Below are 24,239 nucleotides of genomic sequence, written 5' to 3' on the forward strand. Positions count from 1 at the left end.
CCAGAAAGCATAAATATCTAATAGATAGGTGGCCCAGGGAAGAATTTCGGTGATCTATATGTGCTATTCTATCATACTTGTTAATGTATTAGAGGTCAGGTGCAAGTCAGAGCAGCATTACTAATGACTACAGAAATGAGTTATAAAATGCCACGCATCAAATATGAATGTGCTGCAACTGAAATGAACAAACAGCAACATGTTGAGTCATGGCTGTCTGAAAATCAATGAATTGTGGAGACTGCTAGTTGATTTATTGGCTTATTATGCCACCTACTGGTCAGTCTTTTTTCAGTTGCTGCTCCAAGCGTAATTGGCTTGTTACATTCATATATTTCCATTTGTCTATTATTGTGACCAAGTTGAACACGTTTCTTCTGAATTTCTGTTTGCAAATGTTTCATTTCCTCAAGCTCATTTACTCCATCAGCCTCCTCAGCTGAAAGAGAATGTTCTCAGAACTTTGGCTAACAATGCAGGTCAACTGCAGCTGCATTCTATTCATTTAAGAAATCACCTCTAATTACTAAACAAGCATGCTATTTCAATAAACAATATAATATTTCAATCAATACAATTATTATAAACACATTAAAAGCTAAACAGGTAAATCAAAATGAAATCAAAACACTGTGTTGTATTATTTAAACTAGCTAACTCTTACAACTCTTGTAAGTTGGAATTGAGAGATTTAATAATATATACATTGGGTTACTTTGTCGTATTAATCTTAAACAGCATATTTTAAATGCGTACAGTGTCCATAGATTTACACTGGAAAACAGCAGAAAAGCTGGTCTACTAATCTTGAGTTGAGAATGGCAAGAATTTGAATTGGTTATTTAATATTTTAGGCAGAGCTAACCAAAGGGTAATTTGTAGCCGTTACGAAATTTAACCATGGTTTTACTACGAATAAAACCAAAAAACATGGTAACTATAACTAAACCATTGTGACCACAAAGTGGTTTTCAATACAATTACTATAAAACTTTAATTATTCATGTGTTTGTTATCAGTCAGCTCCTGAAAGTATGTACAGTGTGTTGTCTGTTACTGTATCTAGCTACTCAGCACTGTTCAGTGAGGACAGTTCAGGCAATGACCAGCTCAACCAGTAGATGGCGACAGAATCACATATCTTCCAAGAAGGGCACTGTGCATATAAATGATGTTTGCCCAATGACAAAAGATGGACCATGGTAAACAAACAAAAAGTAAAATTTCATTTAACATGAAATCTGAAAATGGCTAAATACAGACTAAATACCATGCTGCTTGTAACCTTGGCAGATCAAATATTGCTTTTGTTAAAATTAATAATTATCAATAATAATAATAATTATTATAATTTTAATAATATACTATAGGACCACTGTATGACATTAGAGTCATGTAGCTTACATAAAAACATGTTTGCCCAATGCCAAAAAATATAACGTGGTAAATAAATAAATAAAAACTTATATTAAACCATTATTAGTCAACAACATTTGCTTCCCGATAATCCTTTCAATTCTTCAATTTAATCAGTTTAATTATAATTAAAAAAAGTAATTACAATTATTCATTACATTAAAGAAATATAAATGATATTACCAATGAAATCAGTATCATCAAAACCCATATTGCTTTGCCATTGACACAGAAGTTGGATCTTAATTGCCATTTATTTACTGGGTGTTACTGAGCAGCAAAGCAGCTTTCAGACAGAAGTGCTCTTTTCCACTAGGGGCGACATTTGCTTTGTTATGATTGTTGTGTAAGGGAGACATCAGGTGGTGAAACTTGTGCTCTGCTTGTACCCTAACTATCCTGAAATGGACACAGCTCCTCAACAAATATTCACTCTCAGAGTAGGATACAAACCAGGTGCAGTGGCTGCTCAGCAGTGTCATGTGACACACAGCAGCCTACTCGTTTTTTTTTTTGTTTTGTTTTTAATTCAACTGACATTGCATTTAATGTGAATTTAATAAAAACATTGTAAGTTACTATTTTAGTTGTACAGAAAGAGAGCAAAGAACATTTACATCAGGCTATCGAAAAACATTTCACTGACTTCAGTTAGCCAGAGTTTAAGCACTCTCCAAAACTCCCATTATAATCTCTGAAGCTGTTTACACTTTGAAATGAATATCTTATTTACATTGTACACACATCTGCACTTTGTTGTTTATGATGAGAGAATTCACCAGAGAGCAGAATTCAGTCAGCAAGTGCACACACAGAACCTAACACCAATGTTTCAGCGATGACTCATCTGAATGCCTCTGATTGGTCATTGCATTCATAAGCTCAACAGAATCAGTATGATTGGTTATAATGCACAGCACTGTAATAACAGGTCTGTCTCTGCCATGGCTGCCTTTGGAGGACACATTTCAAGGTATGAATGCATAAAGACATGTTCAAATCTAGTGTTAGATTCACTTACTGCCTCCTAAGATCCCTTCATCTGGTTGAGTTCCTTCACTGCCTTTGATATCCCACAATCCTGTGCGTTCATTCCATGATGGCTGTGCAGACTTTTTATTTGTTTACAGTAGAAAAGTTACAGACATTTGACCTTTAATTTTATGATATCAGATTTTTATATATGAAATATCAGTTTTAAAATCGTACACTGACTTAAAATAAGACAAACGTAATGTATTTGCATTATATGAAAAGTGCCATTTAATTAAACTTTTCAAGCAAAACATTTTGTGAAATAATGTTTGCAACAACAGATGCATTGTTAGAAATTGAGACAAAATTTATTTGGACAGTGTCCTTTTTTTTTTTTGTTTGTTTTTTTTTTTGTTTTTTTTGACGTTCATGGATCTTCATATTTAATTTATGCAGTTATTCAACCAAAAATGGAAAATGCTTAATATATGTTCCTTGTAATCTAATGACATTCAGACTGTGTTCGTGTCCAAATACTCTTCAGGGCCACTTTATATTTAGATACATATGGTCAATAGATATGTAATATTATAAATAGCATCTGCATTTAATTGCTTCAATCAAACTTATGTCTCCATTATGGTGTATTTAGTATGAAATATAAATCAACAAACAGTCTTCTGTTTTTTATTGCTTCACTGATCATGGTAAGCCAAACTTTTTCAGACGGTTCCCTCTCAGTACAGGTTGTTGAGCACATGGCTAGCGATGTATTTGACAGCCAGCATGGTCTCCTCACAAGTGGGCTTGATCTGAGACTCAGGCAGCAGGAATCCATAGCGACCTTCGTCACGCAGCTCAAAGGTGTAGGAGTACTTCACACCCAGGTCATAAGCCCAGTCGTCAGAGCCACCAGCAGCAGGGTCTGCCACGAGAAGATTCACGAAACAAATCAGCACGTGGTCCCTGATAGAAACAGTGTGTCCTGGCCAGGCTGAGGTACATGCCAGCACAGGAGAGTAAAGTGGACAGATGCTAGGGCCTATACCACTCGATGTGTAAGAATCATAAATCTATCTTATGACCAATTCGTACATATTTTACGCGTTGGCTAATTCGTACAAATTCGTACGACCTCACTCGTACGATTTTGTACGATTTGTCTAGACCCCAGTAACAGGTTGGTTTAGGGGCAAGGTTAGGTGTAGGTCAATTGTACAAATTCATACGAATTGTGCAACTCGTAAAATATGTAAGATTTAGCACAAATCATATGAAATCGTACAAATAGGTTGTACATATTCGTACAAATTAGCCACCTTGTAAAATATGTACGAATTGCCTTGAGATCAAGCTGTCACAGAACATATTTTCTGCTGTAATCCAAAAGCAAAAAAAATAATAAATAAAATAAAAAAATCACTGCAACATACTTAGAGCATACATTGTTATCTTAGGAACATGTTAGCTTCTATTGGAAAAAAACTGTTAGTCACAACTTGCGAGTTGCTGCCTACAGAGCATTTCAGATCAGTCCATTCCAGTGAGAAAACTGAAGATAGATGTCTAGAAGGATGTAGGTTTTGGACCGGAGCTTATGTCGGACTCTTTATACTCACAGATGGTCGCAGCACCAGGGCCGCTAGTGTATCTGGTTCCGTACAGGGAACGCAGAGCTGCGATAGCTCCCTGAGACACACTCAGCTACCAAAAAAGACAAGATATTCTGTAAGATTCATATCAGTCAGAAACCTCAAAGACACAGGCCATTTTTTGCAGTGAGCTTCAATGCAAACGTACCAGCTCTGAGTGATCAGCAGCCAGCCCATATTTGTAGGAATAGGGGAAAAGGAGCAGCTGGGAATATGAGTGAACGGTCAGGTAGGCCTTGATGACGGACTTGTTGGAGCGGATGAAGTTGGCCAAATTCTTGGACTCAATCTCAGATTCTATGCTGCTTCCACAGTAGGTTTCACTGCAAGGGTTGCTGGAAGCTCCAACAGCTGGGAAGTGAATGGCATACATCAAACATAGGACCACTTCCCAAGATTGGTTGCTGGTTAAGCTAGTTAAGCAATGTGATGTGGACACTCAACTTCATTTCTAATATGCTGCTGATTTTAATAATAGCTTTAATAGGAAGCAAGTACTCACTGCACCATCCAGCATCAAAGTTTCTGTTGGGGTCAGTACCGATGCAGCTGCTACCACTGTTCCTGGAACGAGTTTTTCTCCACATCCTGTTCTGTGGGATCAAAACAAGACCCTTTTTTTTCACTCTTTAACATACATATTGCACATTATATATTGATGGGTTTTTGTATGTAATGAAAATTCACTATGTGTCCTAAGCTGACGCACACTATGTGTTTGGACATTAATTCTTCCCTCTGCATTTTAAAAATGATATAAAGAGATAATATGAAATATTTCCGTGTAGTATTAGAAGTCGATGTATTTATAATTTACATTGTCAACAATATTAAGTGATTTAATTATGTGTGGTTGCTTTGTCGAAACAATGTAACTCGTGACACTAAACATCGCAGGGAATCCTCGAGCTCATTGGCTGGCACATCTAAATACACTACGCATAGCAAAAAATACACCATGGAACATACTTAATATTACGTTTTAACACAGAGACTATCAGTACCTGTACAACTGAAGAAGAAAAATCTGAAAGTAAAAGAAACACCAACAAAGAAAAAAACGAAACTTTATGACATTCACACAGTGGAAGATTTGATGAGGGAAAGTGTAGCGTGAGCAGCAAATAGCTTTTTTGTTGAGCATGTAATTGCATTGTGTGAAACACAAAAGAACCATCAATTCAGTTAAGTTTGTTTAAACGTTTGACTGAGTGTAGGTTATATAGCTAGAACATACTGAGCACGGTATGAACGTACATTGGTCCAGGTGTATTCATAGCCATCAATGTTGAAGACAGGCAAAACAAAGAAGTCCATTCTATCCAGAAGGTTGGTCATCTCAGGGTCACTGCCATAGGTGGACACAGCCTAACCATAAGTAAAACAAAGTTTAGATTTATAGATCTCTTGAATGAAAGACATCGGTTTAAAAATAAATATTTTTTCCTGTACCTCATTTATGAACCACTGACAGAAAGCATGGGTGATCCATTCTCTGGCATGAAAGCCACAATCCATGAAGATGGCTGGCTTAGCAGAGCCTGTCTTCTTCCCAATCTGTGGAAAAGGAAAAAAATTGCATTGTTTTTTTTTTACTGTCAAAACCAACCATATGATATAATATTTAAACAATTTAATTGTACTGACGCCTAACTATACTTGAAGAGAGAACATTTCTGTACCTTTTCAAGTGCACGTCTTTTTCACAAGGGTATACAGAGCTTTGTTAAGTGACTAGCAGAGGTACTGTAGGGATTTACCGTCAGAAGGTGCATGGGACGTCCCTCATAAGTGTTCCCGATCACCTGTCTGCTGACCAGGTCAGCATTGGCAGAGCTTATGGAGACTACCCAATCATTAATCTGTAGGTGAGAATAAAGATACATAAACAAAACAATAAAACACCTGGAATGGAGATAAACAAATCTATATTTGCAGGTTATTATGAGTGCACTGGCAATCATACCGTCGCCCAGCTGTTGTACTTTGTGTAGTCATGGGCCTTTGTCGCCCTCTTGTCATCCATCTGAGCCTCCACAGCCTCCTGAAGATTTTCAAACATGACCCTGCAAAGACAATGATGGTCCTTTTTAAAACGGCACACAAGATCAAAATAAGTCTCCGGTAGAGCACCCGCACGTTACTGTATTATAATTATTGTAATTCTAATGCAACTCATGTGTACATGTCACACTTACTTTACTTCCATGCCACTCTGCTGTAAAATGGTGAAGACCATGTCAAGCTGGGCTGCAGGAACATGGATATCAACAGTCATGCCAACGGTCACAAGGTCAGGACTGTCGGGCTTCCAGAAATCCACCTGCAGAGGGCGCAATGTGTCCACTTACTGAAACTGTGCAGACGTGTCTTAATGAAAATCAGATCACTACAGTCATTGTTTAGAACAGCTACTGGATATATGTATGTATGTATGTATGTGTATATCATGTAACCTGAGGTATGTTAATTTAATTGAATTATTTACTGTATGAAAGATGAAGTAATTAAGCATTTTGTTTTCCTTATATTTATATTTACAAAAAGTTGCAGTTCTATAATTCTATAACTATACATCAGAAATTCTGATGGCTTTTAAGGATAAGCAGATAGTGTCATCAGGTGGCCAAGATTGGTCCTACAAGATAATTGTTAGCTGGAAGTCTTGTCTGGATACCTCTCTCTCTCTCTCTCTCTCTCTCTGAGAAAATATATTTTAGAATTCTTCAAAACAAAATAATTCTATTTTTTTACAAATTGTATATATATATTCATTTTTTTACCACTCAGTGCTTCTATACAAAATAGTAAATAAATAAATAAATAAGCCCTTATTTTATATCTTTAATGAGAGTTTGCATTTTCAATTTTACCTTGATTTTGTGGCCTATTTCCCTGATGATTGTCACATCTTCCTGAGATCCAGGTGTCAGACGGAGGACCTTATCTCTAGAGAAGCGTTGAGATATATAAATAAGTCTATATTTGTATCATGTATAAACATTACCATCTTAGATATTAGCTCCACATGTTGTAATCTTTCTGGTTAAAGAGATACAAATATATTCAAGATTTTACCCCACAAATTTAGTTGGCTCACAGAGAGCAACAGCCACCAATCCCAAGAGCAGAAGGACCTTCATTTTGCCAGTATGTACATGTTCTCCACACAGATCTCTTTTTATAATGCCAGGCCTTCAAAGGCCGCCCAGTCCTGACCTTCTCCAGAACCATCATTTATAATTCACCTGTTGCGCACGCTTTTCAAGATATTTTTAGCTATGATTTGAGGTGACAACAGCTTCACATACAAATCTTTCAATCATTAACCTGCTACAAGGCAGATGCTTAAATGTTAACCAAGAAAAGAAAAAAGTATCAGGGCCATCATTTAAAAAAAGAAAAGAAAAGAAAGGCTTTTATTTAAATAGTTCTAAAGACATCTAGTGCTGTTTGAATCTCCAAAATCCTGTTCCAGTTCAAAATCTGGAATGAACATAGAAGGGAGACAAAGAGAGATAAAATAAATGAATGTATTAAAAAAAATATATATATATATATATATATATATATATATATATATATATATACCATCTCGATTGGGTTCAGGTCCGGTGACTGTGGAGGCCAGGTCATCTGGCAATTTTCATAGTCATGAAAATAAAGAAAACTCTTTGAATGAGAAGGTGTGTCCAAACTTTTGGTCTGTACTGTATATATATATATATATATATATATATATATATATATATATATATATAATGTTGTTATCTAATATCTTTGTAGCATCAGAAAATATATAGGAAAAAAAAAACATTCGATAGTGTAAAGCATTTTTTTTTATCTTCAGTGTTTTCACATTCATATCTCATATAGAAGTATTTAATATCTTTCAACAGTTATCAACTGATTTTATTTTTCTAGAAAAGTCTTGAAACATTACAGTGGCACTACAGAGACACAATCACAAGTATTTCAATTAATTAGGACACAAATATAATTGAACACTTAACACTGTTATACTGCATTCAAAGATGTTATATACATTGTGGTTAAAGTAAAATTTTACAAAGTAAAATACATTATTTAAAGTGGGGAAAAAAGTGACCAAGATAAGTATATACACAGTATCATATATACATAGTTTTTGCAATATGCAATACAGTTTTATTCTAATTAGGATTATATTATATATATTTTTAAGAGGTTATGTAATATAATATGGTCCATTGTTATGAAAATAAATTATATATATATAAAAAAAGTTATATTTCAGTGCATGTAGTCAAATGCCAAATTAATTGCATTAATCTTTGATTAATTTGCATTCATAATGTGTTATACCGCAAATATCATGATGCACAGTTGAAAAGAAAACTTACCAGAGAAGCAGACTGTTAGTTATAGGCACTAACAGATACTGGCATAAACAGATTTTTTTTTTTTTTCTTTTTAGTTTTTTTTTGCAGTCATGATGAAGAATCTTGACAAGTGAGTTAAGATAGTTATAGCAGATTAAGACGTTTTAATGGAACTGACATTTGAAGGCAATTCTGTCGCCCCCTTGATTAGAGAGCATTTTTATTCAGACCTATGCTTTGGCAGTGCATAAGCCAAGGATGTTGTTAGTTTTATATATATATATATATATATATATATATATATATATATATATATATATATATATATATATATATATATATATATATATATATATAGTACCATTCAAAATCCCAAAACAGATAAATATATAAATTCAGCTGTGCCTTTTACACTCAAGATGTCTTAACAGTGGATGTTGAATGGTTCTTGGAGCTTGTTGGGTTGAGCAGAACAGAGGTACAATGGGATTTGACATTCATCTTTGAGCTAATGCTAAAGTTATTGCTAGATTGTCCAGACCCACAGCCTAGTAACCTCAGTAGGTTCTTGCGAAAGTTGTGTCCAACAAACCCATAAAGAATGGGGTTTACACAACTGTTTAAATAGGAGATGCAGATGGTAAACGGCATGGCTGTGTCAATAACGTCCAGTGTTTGGCAGTTTTCCACTACGCCGAGCGTGGCCAGCAGCTCTATGAAGTGGAAAGCTTGGTGAGGAGCCCAGCAAACAAAGAAAGCTAGCACAGTAGCCGCTATCATACGTAGAGTTTCGTCTTCCCGAGAGCGAACGCTTTTCCTCAACAGACCCCTGGAGTCCAGAAGTGCCCGACCAATCAGGCAATAGCAGGTGATGATGATGAGGAAAGGCACAAGGAAACCCAGCACGCTTTTTAGCACACTAAGGGTAACTAGCAAGTTAATTTGCTCACTGCGGTGCCACACAGCGCACAATGTAGAGTTCCCAATGTCATACACATCCCGGCTTAGCGCTGTAGGAGCACTGAGGAGCAAGGCAAACAGCCATATGAGTACACACGTGAGGTTAGCGTAGAAAAGCGTGCGTTGGCGTCTGGAGCGCACTGGATGTACGATAGCAAGATATCGATCAATGCTAAGAGCAGTGAGGAAGAATATGCTAGTGTAGAGGTTGAAGATGACCAATCCGGCACTTGCCTTGCACAGGAAGGTCCCAAAGGGCCAGTGATAACCCGTAGCTGTGAAAGTGGCCCACAAAGGTAGTGTAATGAGGAAGGTGAGGTCTGATATGGCTAGATTGAGTACAAACACATTTGCTACTGTCTTCAACTTCATGTAGCGGTAGATGACAGCCACCACCATGCTATTGCCAATGATCCCGATTACAAAATTGCATCCGTAGACGACGGGGATGAAGGTGAAGATGAAGCTGTGTCTTCCAGACATACTACAGTTCAAATAGAGGCCCTGGCTCATTGCTGATGTTTTGTTCTCCATTTCTGGTCTCCAGTTGTGGTGATTATGTGACTACAAATGGGTTCCGCTATCCACAGGGTGTGTCTGCACTAACCAACACCAGCTTTGGGGTAAAGGCTTCACTGACACCTATAAAGGAGAGCAACAAAAATGTCAGCCACAGTCCAGGGGAAGAGGCATCTTTAAATGCCGTAAACAGCGGTCGTGACACATGGCCATGAAAGAGCTCCTGCTACGCACTCTCATTAAGTTCTACACATTAAAACTGTCCTCACTCATCATGATACTTCTGCTAAATAAGATGCCGTTAAAAACAGATGCTTGATGAATCAGCCCTTTGAAATTGCACTTATCTGTCCACCAGGAACCCCTTAAAATGCTCTCTAAAATGGTGTTTGTCACGGAACGTCGGGAAAGAGTTGAGGGAAACTGTCTTACTGTTGCTCCCTTGATTGATGAGCATTGTTGCTGATGTAGTAAAGCGTGTAACTGGTCTGTTTAGCAGAACTGTAATGTGGCTGTGTTGTTGGCTGATCAAAAATATCTTGTAGGGCCTTTTCAAGATCCCAAAACAAAAATTAATAGAGAATTCCAGCTATGCATTTTGCACTTAAGATGTCTTAACAGTAGATGTTGAATTGTTCTTGGAACTTGTTTGGTTGAGAAGACCAGAGGTACAACGGAAGGTGACATTTATCTCTGAGCTAATGTTAAACAACTAAGCAACCTCAACAGCTTTATGCAAAAGATGTCTATTTGCCTCACTCTCTGTCTAAACACCACAAGACCATAATCTCCAGTTTCAGTGAATTTTCAGTTTATTGCTGTCCATTTGAAATCTGAATGGGAAATTCAGAATTTAAAATGCATATAATTAAATTGTAATTTCTGAATGTCCCACAGATGTTTTACTCTGATACAATATTTAATTGGCCAGATACTAATTAAGAGGTATTCATTTACATTGTAGATTGTCTCTCAAATAAGAGAATACTTTTTTCCTTGATCATCATTTAATAATTCATGGGTCAGTTATGTCAGATGCAAATAAATGAATGAAGAATTATATATGTTATGTCAAATGTTTATGAGTATTATTTTAAAACTGGCAATTAATTAATAATTGTTTCAAACAGATGACAGATCTATTCAGTTGACAGAATTTGCACATCACAAATGTATTTCTATTTTGTTCTGCTATTGGTGGTATCATGGTTTATATGTTGTGCCACAAAAAAAAAGAAAAGAAAGGAAAAGAAAATAAATAATTTGTACATTTTTGTATATATATATATATATATATATATATATATATGTGTGTGTGTGTATTATATATATTATATGTATTATATATATTATATATTATATATAATTAAATAAATAAAAATAGTATAGTAATAAGAAAATCGTCAAATGATTGGCAGCTTTTGAGTGTGTGTGTGTGTGTGTGTGTAAAACCTTTAAAGAAAATTTCTGTAAAATACTGTAGTTTTTACTCTTTATTTCAATTAAGATATGTTACTATAATTGTACGATTTTTGTTTCAGTCATCTGACTTTTTTCATTTTTTTTAAGTCCAGAAAAAATAAAGTAAAAAAAAAATAATATATGAACAAATGACTGACAGCTGTTGCTGCCAAACAAAAACTGTACAATTTAACTAAAATATCATAAAAATAGCATTTTTTTTGTGTGTGTAAAACCTTTAAAGAAAATGTATGAATTTTTTATTTTATTTGTATTTTTTACACTTTATTTTAATTAAAATATTTTACTATAATTGTACGGTTTTTGTTTGTCATTTGACAAAGTCATGGAAATTCATTGCTCAAAGTCAGGATTCCTGTTATCAGTGTGTGTTTTGAACATACCACAATCAAATGGATGAAAACGGTTACCTGCTAGTGTTAGCTATGCTCATAAAGGTGGCATGGCAGTAAACGTGTAAACTACACAGTAAACTACACCATTAATTGATGCAGGAGATAGAGGGAGAGAGAGAAGTGCAGTAGAGCATTGCAGAGTTGTTATGTTCCATACACAATGTGCTGAAAGGAGCTCAGCATGAGAATTTCTAATCAGCACACACCTAAATAAACAGGTCACCCAGGGTCTAGGCTGTGGAAAGTGCCTGTGAGAAAATCAAACCTGTTTGTGGTTAAAAATGAGCTTGCTGCTGCCAGGATAGAGTGAGGAAAAATGATCAATTTAGAACATTGTTTATAAATGTCCAAAACTATAATAATGAAACCCATTCAGCATACTTAATGAACTATGGCAATATGAGCTTTGGTTTGCATAAAGCCATGCATTACATGGCTTCAGTTAATTTAAGAACAAAATCTAAATACAAACCAGGATTGTGCAAAAAGTCAAAATTTAGGAACCGGTACCCTTTCTATTTATTTCAATACCACATAATTTATGCATTTAGCAGATGAATTTATCCAAGGGCATTCAAGCTATACAAGGTTTTTTTTTGACCAGTATGTATCAGAACATTATCAGGAATATTCTTTATTCGTTATATAATTTGTAAGCCTACTTTTTTGATCTTTTTTGACAATTTTTTAATCTTTGGTATAAATTGAAATAGTCATCCGCCATGGTAATTTAAATAAATAAGGAATTATATAAGCGAAATCTATGATATTGACTGTGTATGTAAAACAAATCCACCAAACAAATGGTTGATGGTTAATTTTGCTGGTACTTGTGACTAGTGACAATAAAGGGCTACTACTAATTAAGTTCTGAACGTTGCATAAAACGTCACTGAATATACATTTGCTTGGCTAAATCATTTTATAAAATGCAAAAGACTATCAATTCAGTTCCAAAGAATACACAGCCCTGTCAAAAAACAACAACAACGTAAAACATCTAAAATATTGAAATAAATTAATTTGTTCAGTAAACAAACACACAAATAAATAAGTAAATAAATAAATATTTACTATGTGACCATACAATTCAGCATTTACTCGCCTCATATTTTAAAGCAGTTTGGTTTTTATGTAAAGTGAATGTAGGTTTCTTTAGTTTTACAGTCGGGACATTTTAAAAGCATTCATTCTTCTGTAAAAGCAACATCCGTATCAGTTGCAGATGTGGAATTCATTGTGAGAGGAGCGCAACATCAGGGTGCCGAGGGTAACAGGATAATGAAATATCACCCCTCCATTTCTCCTCCTCAGGCTTTCAGCAGGAAAGCAGTTCCGCACATGTCACCATTTGATTTAGTCCTGTTTTCTTATTTTAAAAGAGTTGAACAGTAGGCGGCTGTACATTTGACTGTAAAGGGAACACAGAAGCTAAATGTGCGAGACTGGCTCACTTTTAGTTGTGCATGTGTTCCCATGTTTTTTTTCTTCTTCGGATTCATTTTAATAAAATGGGAACAAATTACTGAGAATCAAGATTCGCTGAAATACCTGCAACAAATATTGGTGCAAGTCATGTAAGAAAGATTATATTTAGGGACTGAACTCACAAGAACACCACCACAAAGTATTAATTATTAATGAGAATGTGTGTCAGTGAGAAATCATTTCAGATGCAATATCTGTATTGACAGTAAATTTGTTTAAACTAATTAAATTATTATAATTGTCTTTATGTTGCATCATAAGCACATGGAGGCACATTCTTTTCTTTTCATCTTTTTTGAAGCAGAGTTCGAAAATCTTGTTGAAAAAAGATGCATCGCCATTTTGTTGCAACCATAGTGACTTGAGCACACTTAATGTCTTAATCACACGTAAATCTCAAAACTGCCCAGGAGAACTTTAACACACCGTACATAAACACATAAGTGCACCAAACAGGAACACACAGCACCAAAGTAACTACTCTTAAGCTAGATAATTTGATAATAATCTTAATTGTTTCTACCAGGCGACAATTATCTTAAATAGAGAGCAAATGGAAACTTTAATGGAGACTGTAAAAGGCAGAAATGCACATTTATATTAGTTTGACAAATGCTATTAAATAGCAGATAAAGAACATTGGTGCATTTCCACCATTTACTGGACTAGTGCAGGATGGTGTACAGGAGAGCAGTGATGTTTACCGTGATTTTATTTGACAGCTGCATGAATATAGAGTTGTTTTTCACCAGAACCAGAGTACTAGGAAAATGTTTTGAAACTGCATGGACGTTTTGTTGAAACTCTCTATTAAATGTTAAACATACATAATGGTGTTATATTGATTTGAATTTAATTTAATATCCAATTTTAGTTTTAAGGTGAAGTATTTACAAATAATTGAAAAAGAAACATCTAAAGAAAGGATTGTTGTATTTTATGTAAAATTAAGGCAAAATATAATTAAATACAATGTATTATGTATATATGACATGCTGTTGAAAATTCGAGAGCTGAGAATCATGGATGTGTGGTATAATTCATTATTTTTTATTTTGAGATTGATTTTGAGGGGTAGCACTTTATTTTACAATCCTGTTCCTCATGTACATAATATGTACTTATTATAGTAATTTCAATAACTATGTAATAACTAGGTACTAACCCTGAACCTACCCCTAAACCTAACCCTACCCCATGTAGTTACCTTGTATTACCAGAACTTTCTTAGATAAATACACTGTAAGTACACTATAAGTACATGTTAGTACACGTACTGTAAAATAAAGTGCAACCCAAATGTCTCCAGGATATATTTTAATAGGATTCAACTATGTATTTACTTGCTACTTAACTTAACAACGCAACTGTCTAAAAGGAGCTGTGTTTAATCAGAATTGTCACGTGAGCACCACCATCTGGCAGAGCGTTAAACTGCACACTAAAAGTCGTCTCTGATCTAGTTAAAGATTCACTCAGTCTACACCTCTCTCACTTCGGAGAGGTACCACGTCAAATTCACCTCATCAGCACAACTGTGGCCACTAAAAAAACAATTATCTTCTCTTCTGTCCCGCTGGGGTGGTTTCTGTTGACTGGGCTTTTAAAGAAACCGGCTGTTTGGATTAACAGCAGATGGAATGACACGGACATCTGTCTGACATTTTGTTTAGCCGAGCACAAACGTAAGCCCAACACAGCAATTTAGCTTCTGTTATTGTGTTTAAGTTCTCAGCGGATAGATGAAGCTGCTGCCATGGGAGTTGTGGACGACAAATATTAGTCAGCCTTAAGACTGCAGCTCAATAAAACGTAGAGTTGGTCTGAGCTGAAGAGATGATAATGTTTTTAACAATGAGATGGCACAATCACTTTGTACTAAAACTTAGTGAGCTGCTTGCAGAGGCAGCATTTTAAGGCATTGTAAGTTCTCGAAACTGTTCTAAAAGCCTGATCTTATGAAAATGCGTATAAATAGCACATTTTTTGTTTTTTATTTGGCATGCATATATAACAAGCAGTTTTCGTGTGCATATGATATGCCTGCGCAAAGCATAGCCTATGATATGCAATTTTGGCGTACAGTACATGTAATACGCACCTACACAGTCGTCTAAGACACGAAATACTTTGACGACTTTGCTCAGGCATTTCAGAACGACCATAGCAACATATAGATGCTGTGAACGAGATCGATCTGCTGCTAATCAAGTTAGCCCATCTGATTGCGCAAAAAGTCACATGCGTACGGAGGAATTAATTTGATAATTCGTTAACATCGTAGTTTATGAGCATAGGCTATTGTTATAATTTGTATAACTTATGGGCAGCTTTTTTATGCAATATTACAAAATGCGCATTAAAAATAGGTGGATGGGAATGCAGTTATTGGTAACTAAAATGGCTTTGTTACCAACTGTCTTCAAAACAAATTAATTTATGTTCCACAAAATAAATGTTTGAAACGACATGAATGATGGTTTTGGGTGAACTATCCCTTTAATGTTATTATTATTATTAATAAATTATACTTACTACTAAATATGCCAGCATGTGGCAGTAAATGTCCTCATTCGATTCGTTCAAACAGCTGATTTATTCAGGAATGAAGTAAACGGCTCTGCGTTTTTGCACCATTATCTTTTTGGGCATAACTGGATTTATGGAATTGTTGCCTTATATCATATTTGTCAACATTCGACTGTTTGAAATGTAAGATTATGTACAGGTCTGGGGGCGGAGGCGGGGTCAGTGCGTTAATTGTTTTAAAATATTTTAATGCCGTTATTTTTCATAACTAATTAAATAAGTTAATGCTTTAAACTGACCCTATTAATAATAGATAACTAACATGACAGTTATGTATGGCAGTCATATCACCCTGTAGCCCAAGACTGGTCACCCACTGAAGCTAAGCAGGGTTGAGCCTGGATGGGAGACCTGGAAAAACTAGGTTGCTGCTGGAAGAGGTGTTAGTGAGACCAGCAGGGGGTGCTCACCCTGTGATCTGTGTGGGTCCTAACGCCCTAGTGTCGTGACGGGGACACTATACTGTCAACAAGCACCGTTCTTCAGATGAGACGTTCAACTGAGGTCCTGAATCTCTGTGGTCATTAAAAAAATATCTTTCAAAAAGAGTAGAAGTGTGACCTCCTTCAGTGTAGGATGTTCAGGGTGGGTTTTTAAGGTTTTGCTATCTGACCAAAAGGTCCACCCCCAATCATCCACCATGCTAAAAACACAACCACAATTAATAGCACATTTCTCTTTATTAAACTGCACTAGTATTCATGTCTGTAGCGGGTAGAGATGCTTTTATTATTATTATTATTATTATTAATATTTCTTCACGTTTAATATTTATGGCAAAATCTTAACTATGCAATGAAAATGATACCGATTCTTTCTTTAACATTAAACATTTGCATGATTTAACAAATGGCTACTAAGTAAAGCATCTGAATAAGGATTTTAGATCTGTGCTGCATGATCATGAATTTAGTTTCGTATCCAAATTAATTAATACGTATGCAAACATGTTCAATAAACATGATTAGATTTTAGTAGATGTTGCATGCTTACAATGACATATAAACAAATTTAAAACTCTAAATAAACCAGAATTGGTCCTACCTGATGCAGTGGATGAGAAATCACAGTTTCAGAGTGTGAGCCAAAGTGCATGAACTGCTCAAACAAGACGAGAAACAGTCAAAGCGCTTGACACTCACACACACATCAGCATGTACAAACACACAGCATGTCCACCCCCCACTGATGAAAACATGGTTCACGTCTCATGCATTTCCACAGAATCTGCTTGTTAAGACCACCACCCCCAGCATACACCCACTCAGCTTTAACACTCCTCCCATCTGAGTGGCACATCTCCAGCTCAGCGGTCAGTTATTTCATGCTGTCCTCCCATGCCATGAATCGTGCAAAAGGCAAATCATGACATCTCTAATTGGCCTCCCCCAAAGATTTATTAATAGCACTGTCACCAACATGAGACATCAGAGATGGAGAGGAAATTGGTTGTCTCCTGTTCCACTTCTGTCCTTCGAGATCAAATGTGATTTTTTTCCATTGCTCGCCTAAAAAAACATGCGAGTACAAACTCTGTAATATGTGGCTGTTATGTCACTGAATGAATGACGTACTGAGTGTACAAACTAGAAGACTTGATTATCAGATCTGACATCTGAGACAGAGAAGCATAGGAAAAGAAAACAAAGTAGGGAAGCAGAGGTCTGTTGGTAAGGTTGGAGCCGGCTGCGTGTAGACATGAGAAAGAACATGGAGAACTTGTTTGTGAGAATTAGACAGACTGACCTATGAAGTCAGATCATCTGATCCAATTCTGCAGTCTGTAGATGTTCTTTCATGCCAGTTCAAATCCTGTTTATATTTGCAAGATCAGTGTGGCTAGGATGCTCAGTGTGGTACGATCTCAGATCAGTGATTTCAAAAAACAACCATATGAAGAACCATATTCTCAAAATATCTGTGGTTATTTTGGTTCTTGATTGAGACATGTGGTTCTTCTGAAGTATTGCATAAGTTGCTTTCTTTATTAAATGGATTTGCTGTTATTAATTACTCACTCTTATGTTGTTTTCTTTCTGTGTAAAAAAAAAAAGTATTCCTATAGCTTCATAAAATGACAGTTGAACCACTGATGTCACATGGAATAATTTAACAATGCCTTTACTACCTTTCTGGGCCTTGAACGTGTCAGTTCCATAGCTGTCTGGAGGGTAAGAAAGCTATCGGATATCATCAATAATGTCTTCATTTGTGTTCTGAAGATGAACAAAGGTCTTACGGGTTTGGAACAGCAGGAGGGTGAATAATTAATGCAGAATTTTAATTTTTGAAATCTCTTTAAGGTAACATTTTAGTTTAGGGATCAATTCTGATTATTAACTAGTTGCTTATTGCATACATATTAATAGCATATTCGATGTTTGTTAGTATTTATTACACACATAGGGGTCATGAACTGCCCAATGTGTTTTTTGTTTTTTTGTACTGTTCTCCGAGGTCCACTCATAAGATTTTTACATAAAAAAATTAAAACCCATCATGATTTAGATGTAATAGGCTATTTGGTAACACTTTATTTTGATAGTCCACTTTAGACATTCTATTAGCAGTAAGTAACTTTGCAACTACATGTCAACTAGCAGTTAGTAGAGTATTAGTAGACTGTCTGCTTAATATCTTCTAACACTTTCTTTGTCAACTTATTGTCAACTTATACTAAGCCTAAACCTACCCCTAACACTAACCCTAAACCTACCCTAACAGCCTGCTCTGAGAGTTAGTAGACATGTAGTTGCAAATTTCTGAGATTTAGTTGATATATAGCTGACATGTAGTTACAAAGTTACTTATAGTCAGTAGAATGTCTAAAGTGGACTATCAAAATAAAGTGTAACCGGCTATTCTGTTCTGTTTTTGACCCCCTCATCAGAACGCTCTGTTTGAAAAGGGCTGCAGATAGTCGACTCGGATGTAAACACCCACTGCTATGATTGGCTAACACTTTGACAGTGTATGTCCTTCACAGATGGATGCTGCTGTGATTTAGGTTAAAATCACATAAATACTCATATCAAATGATCTGTTTATCAGATAAAACAATAGTGATCACGTAATAAAAACAGTTACTCACAGTTGTGTGTTGTGAAATTACTGTCGGATCCAATAGTTGGCACAGCATCGTCTTTTAGTTCCAATCTTTCTGAAAATCTGGTCAAATTGTGTTTGTTTGTAAATTATCCCACGGTGAAATGAACAAAGGACCAAGTTCCTACTGGAATTTAATTAAAGAGTAAAGTTCATTCACTCTTTCCTAACGTTGGGCTCAGAAGGAATTTTCTTTCCACAAATTGGCACTGCACAGCATCTTGCTGTCTTCGGAGCCATCTTGATCATTTGGTTTCTGAGAAGAGAAAGATCTTGATCTTCTTCTGTTAGATCGATGCTTATCCACACTATTACATCATAGAGTGGTATATTCCACAAGTTGCTGTTTTGGCAATATAAGTTCTTCAATATAAGTTATTTTTAGACTAACAAGAACATTTTGAGTTCTGAAAATGTAAGATGTGTATTTTTTTTTTCTTTTTATAAAAATATCCCCAAACCACTATAACAGTGTTATTTGTGCTGACTTGTGTACTTACATTATCCCAAATGTTTCGAAGAATGTTTAAATCCAGAGAAATAAGCAATTTTAACTAATGACATAGACATTGTGTCATTGTGTCGCCTGCCAATGACATCAGAACCCCTCGATTTCTGGTTTTGTTTTGTAGAAAACATGGAAACACCAAAGACGCTTTAATATGTTATGCATTTTAATAACGATAGGTGACGACTGCACAGAGTAGCATTATAATAGAACTGTCAAATGTATCTAGTATGATAAAACAGCGCTGCGTTACACAAGTCGAATGTAGCATAATAGAAGCTCCTCTGATTTCGAGCCATGTGTCACACTCGTTCAGCGCCTTGTTTCACTTCGACGGTTTTCAGCCTCACCCTGCTTCATTCTACTGCGTTAATAAATCATTAGCTCATCCAAGATCATAATTTCTGCCCAAGTCCCGTTGGAATGCATCGGTTGTGGGGATAAAGACAACAAATACTACTACTTGCTTCTTTGTTTGTTTTGAATATGCGCCCTCTAGTGGCAAAAGCGTACATATTGTTCCTTTAATTACCAAAGAACTCTAACTTGATTTAGATTAAGAAAAGCAAGTTGTTGGCTCTCTTACCAGTTTTCTTAAGGTTAAATACACCTGCAAATAATAAATAAGTCATCATTTACTGACCCTCATTCCGTTCCAAATTCATAAGACTTTTTATGAAGTCTTATTTACTTTTTGAAACTTGAAAATGTTATTGTTAATGTCCAACTAAGTGTGAAATAAGATTCTCTCAGATCATTAATGTCTGGTGGTTTTCCAAGGCTCAGCATCAGAGAGGATTACACAAGATATGGTATCTTCTGACACAAAAACTCACAAAAAAATCTAGGTGTATCACCAATGAAAATGGCAAACGTTGAGAAAAGGCAGCTGCATATTACAAACAATTGCATTATATGAGACTGGCACTTTGCATTAAACCCAGCCAAAATAAATTCAGCAAGGATGTGAAGGTTGGTTTATCACCTTCCCAAACATTTCTCACATCCCCTCATGAGTGAAGTTGAATGCAAACATATCTCTCTTAACTTGCGTGTGTGGTGTGGATTCAGTTGATAGGACACAAGAAAAAAGGAAATGAGTAATGAGGTCAATGGCTTAAACAATAAGGACCAGTTTGCTTTAGATTCGTTAGGGCACATGCTTAATATTTTCCAACACAGGTAAATTACAGTGGGTACGGAAAGTATTCAGACCTCCTTAAATGTTTCACTCTTTGTTTATTGCAGCCATTTGCTAAAATCATTTAAGTTCATTTTTTTCCTCATTAATGTACACACAGCACCCCATATTGACAGAATAACACATAATTTTGCTGACAAATACTGAGACCCTTTGCTCAGTATTTAGTAGAATCACCCTTTTGATCTAATACAGCCATGAGTCTTTTTGTGAAAGATGCAACAAGTTTTTCACACCTGGATTTGGGAATCCTCTGCCATTCCTCCTTGCAGATCCTCTCCAGTTCTGTCAGGTTGGATGGTAAACGTTGGTGGACAGCCATTTTCAGGTCTCTCCAGAGATGCTCAATTGGGTTTTAGTCAGGGCTCTGGCTGGGCCATTCAAGAACAGTCACGGAGTTGTTGTGAAGCCACTCCTTCATTATTTTAGCTGTGTGCTTAGGGTCATTGTCTTTTTGTAAGGTGAACCTTCGGCCCAGTCTGAGTTCCTGAGCACTCTGGAGAAGGTTCTCGTCCAGGATATCCCTGTACTTGGCCGCATTCATCTTTCCCTCGACTGCAACCATTTGTCCTGTCCCTGCAGCTGAAAAACACCCCCACAGCATGATGCTGCCACCACCATGCTTCACTGTTGGGACTGTATTGGACAGGTGATGAGCAGTGCCTGCTTTTCTCCACACATAACGCTTAGAATTAAGACCAAAAAGTTCTATCTTGGTCTCATCTTGATCTCAGACCAGAGTCCTTAGGTTTTTTTTTAGCAAACTCCATGGGGGCTTTCATGTGTCTTGCACTGAGGAGAGGCTTCTGTCGGGCCACTCTGCCATAAAGCCCAGACTGGTGGAGGGCTGCAGTGATGGTTCACTCTCTACAATTTTCTCCCATCTCCCGACTGCATCTCTGGAGCTCAGCCACAGTGATCTTTGGGTTCTTCTTTACCTCTCTCACCAAAGCTGTTCTCCCCCGATAGCTCAGTTTGGCCGGACGGCCAGCTCTAGTAAGGGTTCTGGTCGTCCCAAACGTCTTCCATTTAAGGATTATGGAGGCCACTGTGTTCTTAGGAACCTTAAGTGCAGCAGAATTTTTTTTGTAACCTTGGCCAGATCTGCACTGTGAACTGTAAAGTCTTATAGAGACAGGTGTTTGGCTTTCCTAATCAAGTCCAATCAGTATAATCAAACACATCTGGACTCAAATGAAGGTGTAGAACCATCTCAAGGATGATCAGATGAAATGGACAGCACCTTAGTTAAATATATGAGTGTCACAGCAAAGGGTCTGAATACTTAGGACCATGTGATTTTTCAGTTTTTCTTTTATAACATTTTTCTTAATCAATCTGCAAAAATGTCAACAATTCTGTGTTTTTCTGTCAATATGGGGTGCTGTGTGAACATTCATGAGAAAAAAAAATAACTTAAATGATTTTAGCAAATGGCTGCAATATAACAAAGAGTGAAAAATTTAAGGGGGTCTGAAAACTTTCCATACCCACTGTTTATGATTACTCCATTTGTTTGTTTGATTGACACTTTACACTAAATTAGCTAAATTTCTTCATGTATTAAAGGGGTCAAATGTTGTGATTTCAATGTTTCATTTTCTCTTTGGAGTGTATAAATATGATCTGTAAAGTTGCAAAGACTAAAGTCTCAAATCCAAAGAGAAATTCTTTATAAAAGTTGAGTCAACCACGCCTTGCTTAAATGGCTCTTTCTAACACGCCCCCACATGTCTATGTCACAATGTGGGAAGATGTGCATAACACAGCCCAAATGTTCACGCAAAGAAAGAAGACGTAACTTTAATTCTCACTGTTGTCTCCGGCACCATGTCGTCGAGAAACTGTGTTTCACTGTGAAAGCAATTTTTTTTTTGGCCTTGCAAAAGAGGACACAACTCGAAATCAGTGGTTAAGTTGTATTTACAACACTGTTCCAGAACAATCAACCCAAATATTGGTGTTTGCAGCAAATTGTATCATGAGGACTGTTTCTTGAACCAGTAGCCTACAATGCATGTGGCACAAAGGCTGTTTCTATAAAGTGGGGCAGCTCCAACTTTGCAAAGACAGTCTGGAGCTTCTGACTCACAGCCTGTAAGTATGTTTTTTTAATTTAAAGAATTTGCCACTGGCTATTCAAACGTGAGTTTTGAGCAGTGAAGAATAGCGCTTGTATTTTCTCCAATCACAAATGCAGACATGGTTTTATATTTATGCTGCACAATTTGCAACACAAAAACACAGTAAAAGTCATTATAATCAGTAATTATCTCCAAATTGGATCCAACAAATGGTTTTATTGGTTTTGTCTCATTCTGCTGGGACACGGCATCACAGTATGGTGAAGGCCTAACATTTCCATCACACGCTTGAGGCATTCAGCCAATCACAACACACTGCATACCTGGCCTCTCAGCATACACCTCACTTTTTTAGAACTATAAGCTTTGTAAAAAACAATGTTTTTTTTTTTCAGAAAGGCAGGGCATAGAAGAGCAACAATAATGTACATTATATGGAAAATCTTCACATAAGACATTTAGTACAAAAAAAAAGAAAAAACTTCTACCATAAGCATTATATTTAATTGTCATCTTGTCATAATGTTCATGTTGTAAAGAAAATATTTTTCCATTATTTATCCATTTATTGAAAGTGCCACATGAAAGTGAAATATTAAAAGGATACAGGCAAAACAAGTACAAGCTTGGGTGACTATGCATCTTATAATTTCCCACTGAAACATTATGTTGTTTTCCTGGCATTGAATATGGGAAGCATTTATATGCTATCACCATTATGAAAGCTTTCTGTTTAGTGGCAGAATGACTTGTTTGGCAATCTTCCTTTGTAACTTTTATGTGTTATGTTAATGACAAAGGACACATCTTTTTCTCTGTCCTTTTCCAGCCATCAAGGTTTTGAAAATATTTACAACCACTTTTAACCGGGGGCTCATAAGAGGTTGTTAGCATAGCTGCTGATGCCTGACATTTTATCTGTAATGGACAGTGACTGGAATGTTTTATTGGGTAGTGTTACTATGATGCATTATCTTCGGATGGCTCATATCAAGCCAAGTGTTACGACCCATAAACCAACATGAAAGGCAATTAGAGACCAAATCCCAGGTCCACAGATCTTCAAAGAAAGTGATTATATTTGTGTGGCCTTCCTAGTCAGCATGGGTTGATGAACAGTGACAATTCAGAGATATTACAGCAAATATCCACACACTTCAGGGTCACTATTCCACAACAATCTGTGCTATAGTTGGAAGCCAGTCTTCTAGTTTATGGAAATTGCTGAGCCTAGATTAAAGTAAATTTTTCTAAAAACTATAGCCTATCTTGTCAGAGACAGTCTTCCAAAAAAAAAAAAAAAAAAAAAAAAAAAAAAACCCTTGACCTTATTAACCCAAACAGGAAAGAGAGGTTGGGGGAAATGATTGGAAAGACACTGGAAACGAGAAGATAATTAACCACTACTTCGGCTATGATTTTGTCTCTTTTAAAATTAATCATATTCATTTGGTATGATGGATGTTGAGGTTTTAAAATTCATGCATATATTTATAGATAATCC

At 36.1% G+C, this 24,239-nt stretch overlaps 2 protein-coding genes across 2 annotated transcripts; both read right to left on the reverse strand.

Moving 5' to 3' along the window:
- Window positions 1–3,064: 3,064 nt before the first annotated feature.
- Window positions 3,065–7,269, reverse strand: cpb1 (carboxypeptidase B1 (tissue)). Its single transcript, XM_059524299.1, has 11 exons — window positions 7,122–7,269; window positions 6,917–6,992; window positions 6,242–6,366; window positions 6,010–6,109; window positions 5,804–5,905; window positions 5,496–5,600; window positions 5,301–5,411; window positions 4,546–4,636; window positions 4,192–4,394; window positions 4,011–4,095; window positions 3,065–3,316 (listed from the first exon to the last, which is right to left on the reverse strand). The coding sequence occupies exons 1-11, from the start codon at window positions 7,184–7,186 to the stop codon at window positions 3,129–3,131; spliced, it is 1,251 nt and encodes a 416-aa protein (XP_059380282.1). The 5' UTR covers window positions 7,187–7,269; the 3' UTR covers window positions 3,065–3,128.
- A 1,493-nt stretch (window positions 7,270–8,762) lies between these two features.
- Window positions 8,763–17,157, reverse strand: agtr1b (angiotensin II receptor, type 1b). The gene is made up of 2 exons (XM_059524301.1): window positions 16,882–17,157; window positions 8,763–10,006 (listed from the first exon to the last, which is right to left on the reverse strand). Exon 2 carries the CDS (start codon window positions 9,896–9,898, stop codon window positions 8,819–8,821), a length of 1,080 nt encoding a protein of 359 aa, XP_059380284.1. The 5' UTR covers window positions 9,899–10,006; window positions 16,882–17,157; the 3' UTR covers window positions 8,763–8,818.
- Window positions 17,158–24,239: the final 7,082 nt, after the last annotated feature.

This window comes from Carassius carassius, chromosome 35 (assembly GCF_963082965.1).
Source record: "Carassius carassius chromosome 35, fCarCar2.1, whole genome shotgun sequence".
In the NCBI taxonomy this organism is placed as follows: Eukaryota; Metazoa; Chordata; class Actinopteri; order Cypriniformes; family Cyprinidae; genus Carassius; species Carassius carassius.

What these genes read in the sequence shown, in the direction of transcription:
- agtr1b (XM_059524301.1), bottom strand. Translation starts at nt 9,898, where the DNA reads ATGGAGAACAAAACATCAGCAATGAGCCAGGGCCTCTATTTGAACTGT.
- cpb1 (XM_059524299.1), bottom strand. Translation starts at nt 7,186, where the DNA reads ATGAAGGTCCTTCTGCTCTTGGGATTGGTGGCTGTTGCTCTCTGTGAG. An exon ending in GTCAGTGGTTCATAAATGAG is followed by an intron (nt 5,412 to 5,495) that starts GTACAGGAAAAA and finishes ACTTATGGTTAG; the next exon opens with GCTGTGTCCACCTATGGCAG. An exon ending in CTTTGATGCTGGATGGTGCA is followed by an intron (nt 4,395 to 4,545) that starts GTGAGTACTTGC and finishes TTCACTTCCCAG; the next exon opens with CTGTTGGAGCTTCCAGCAAC.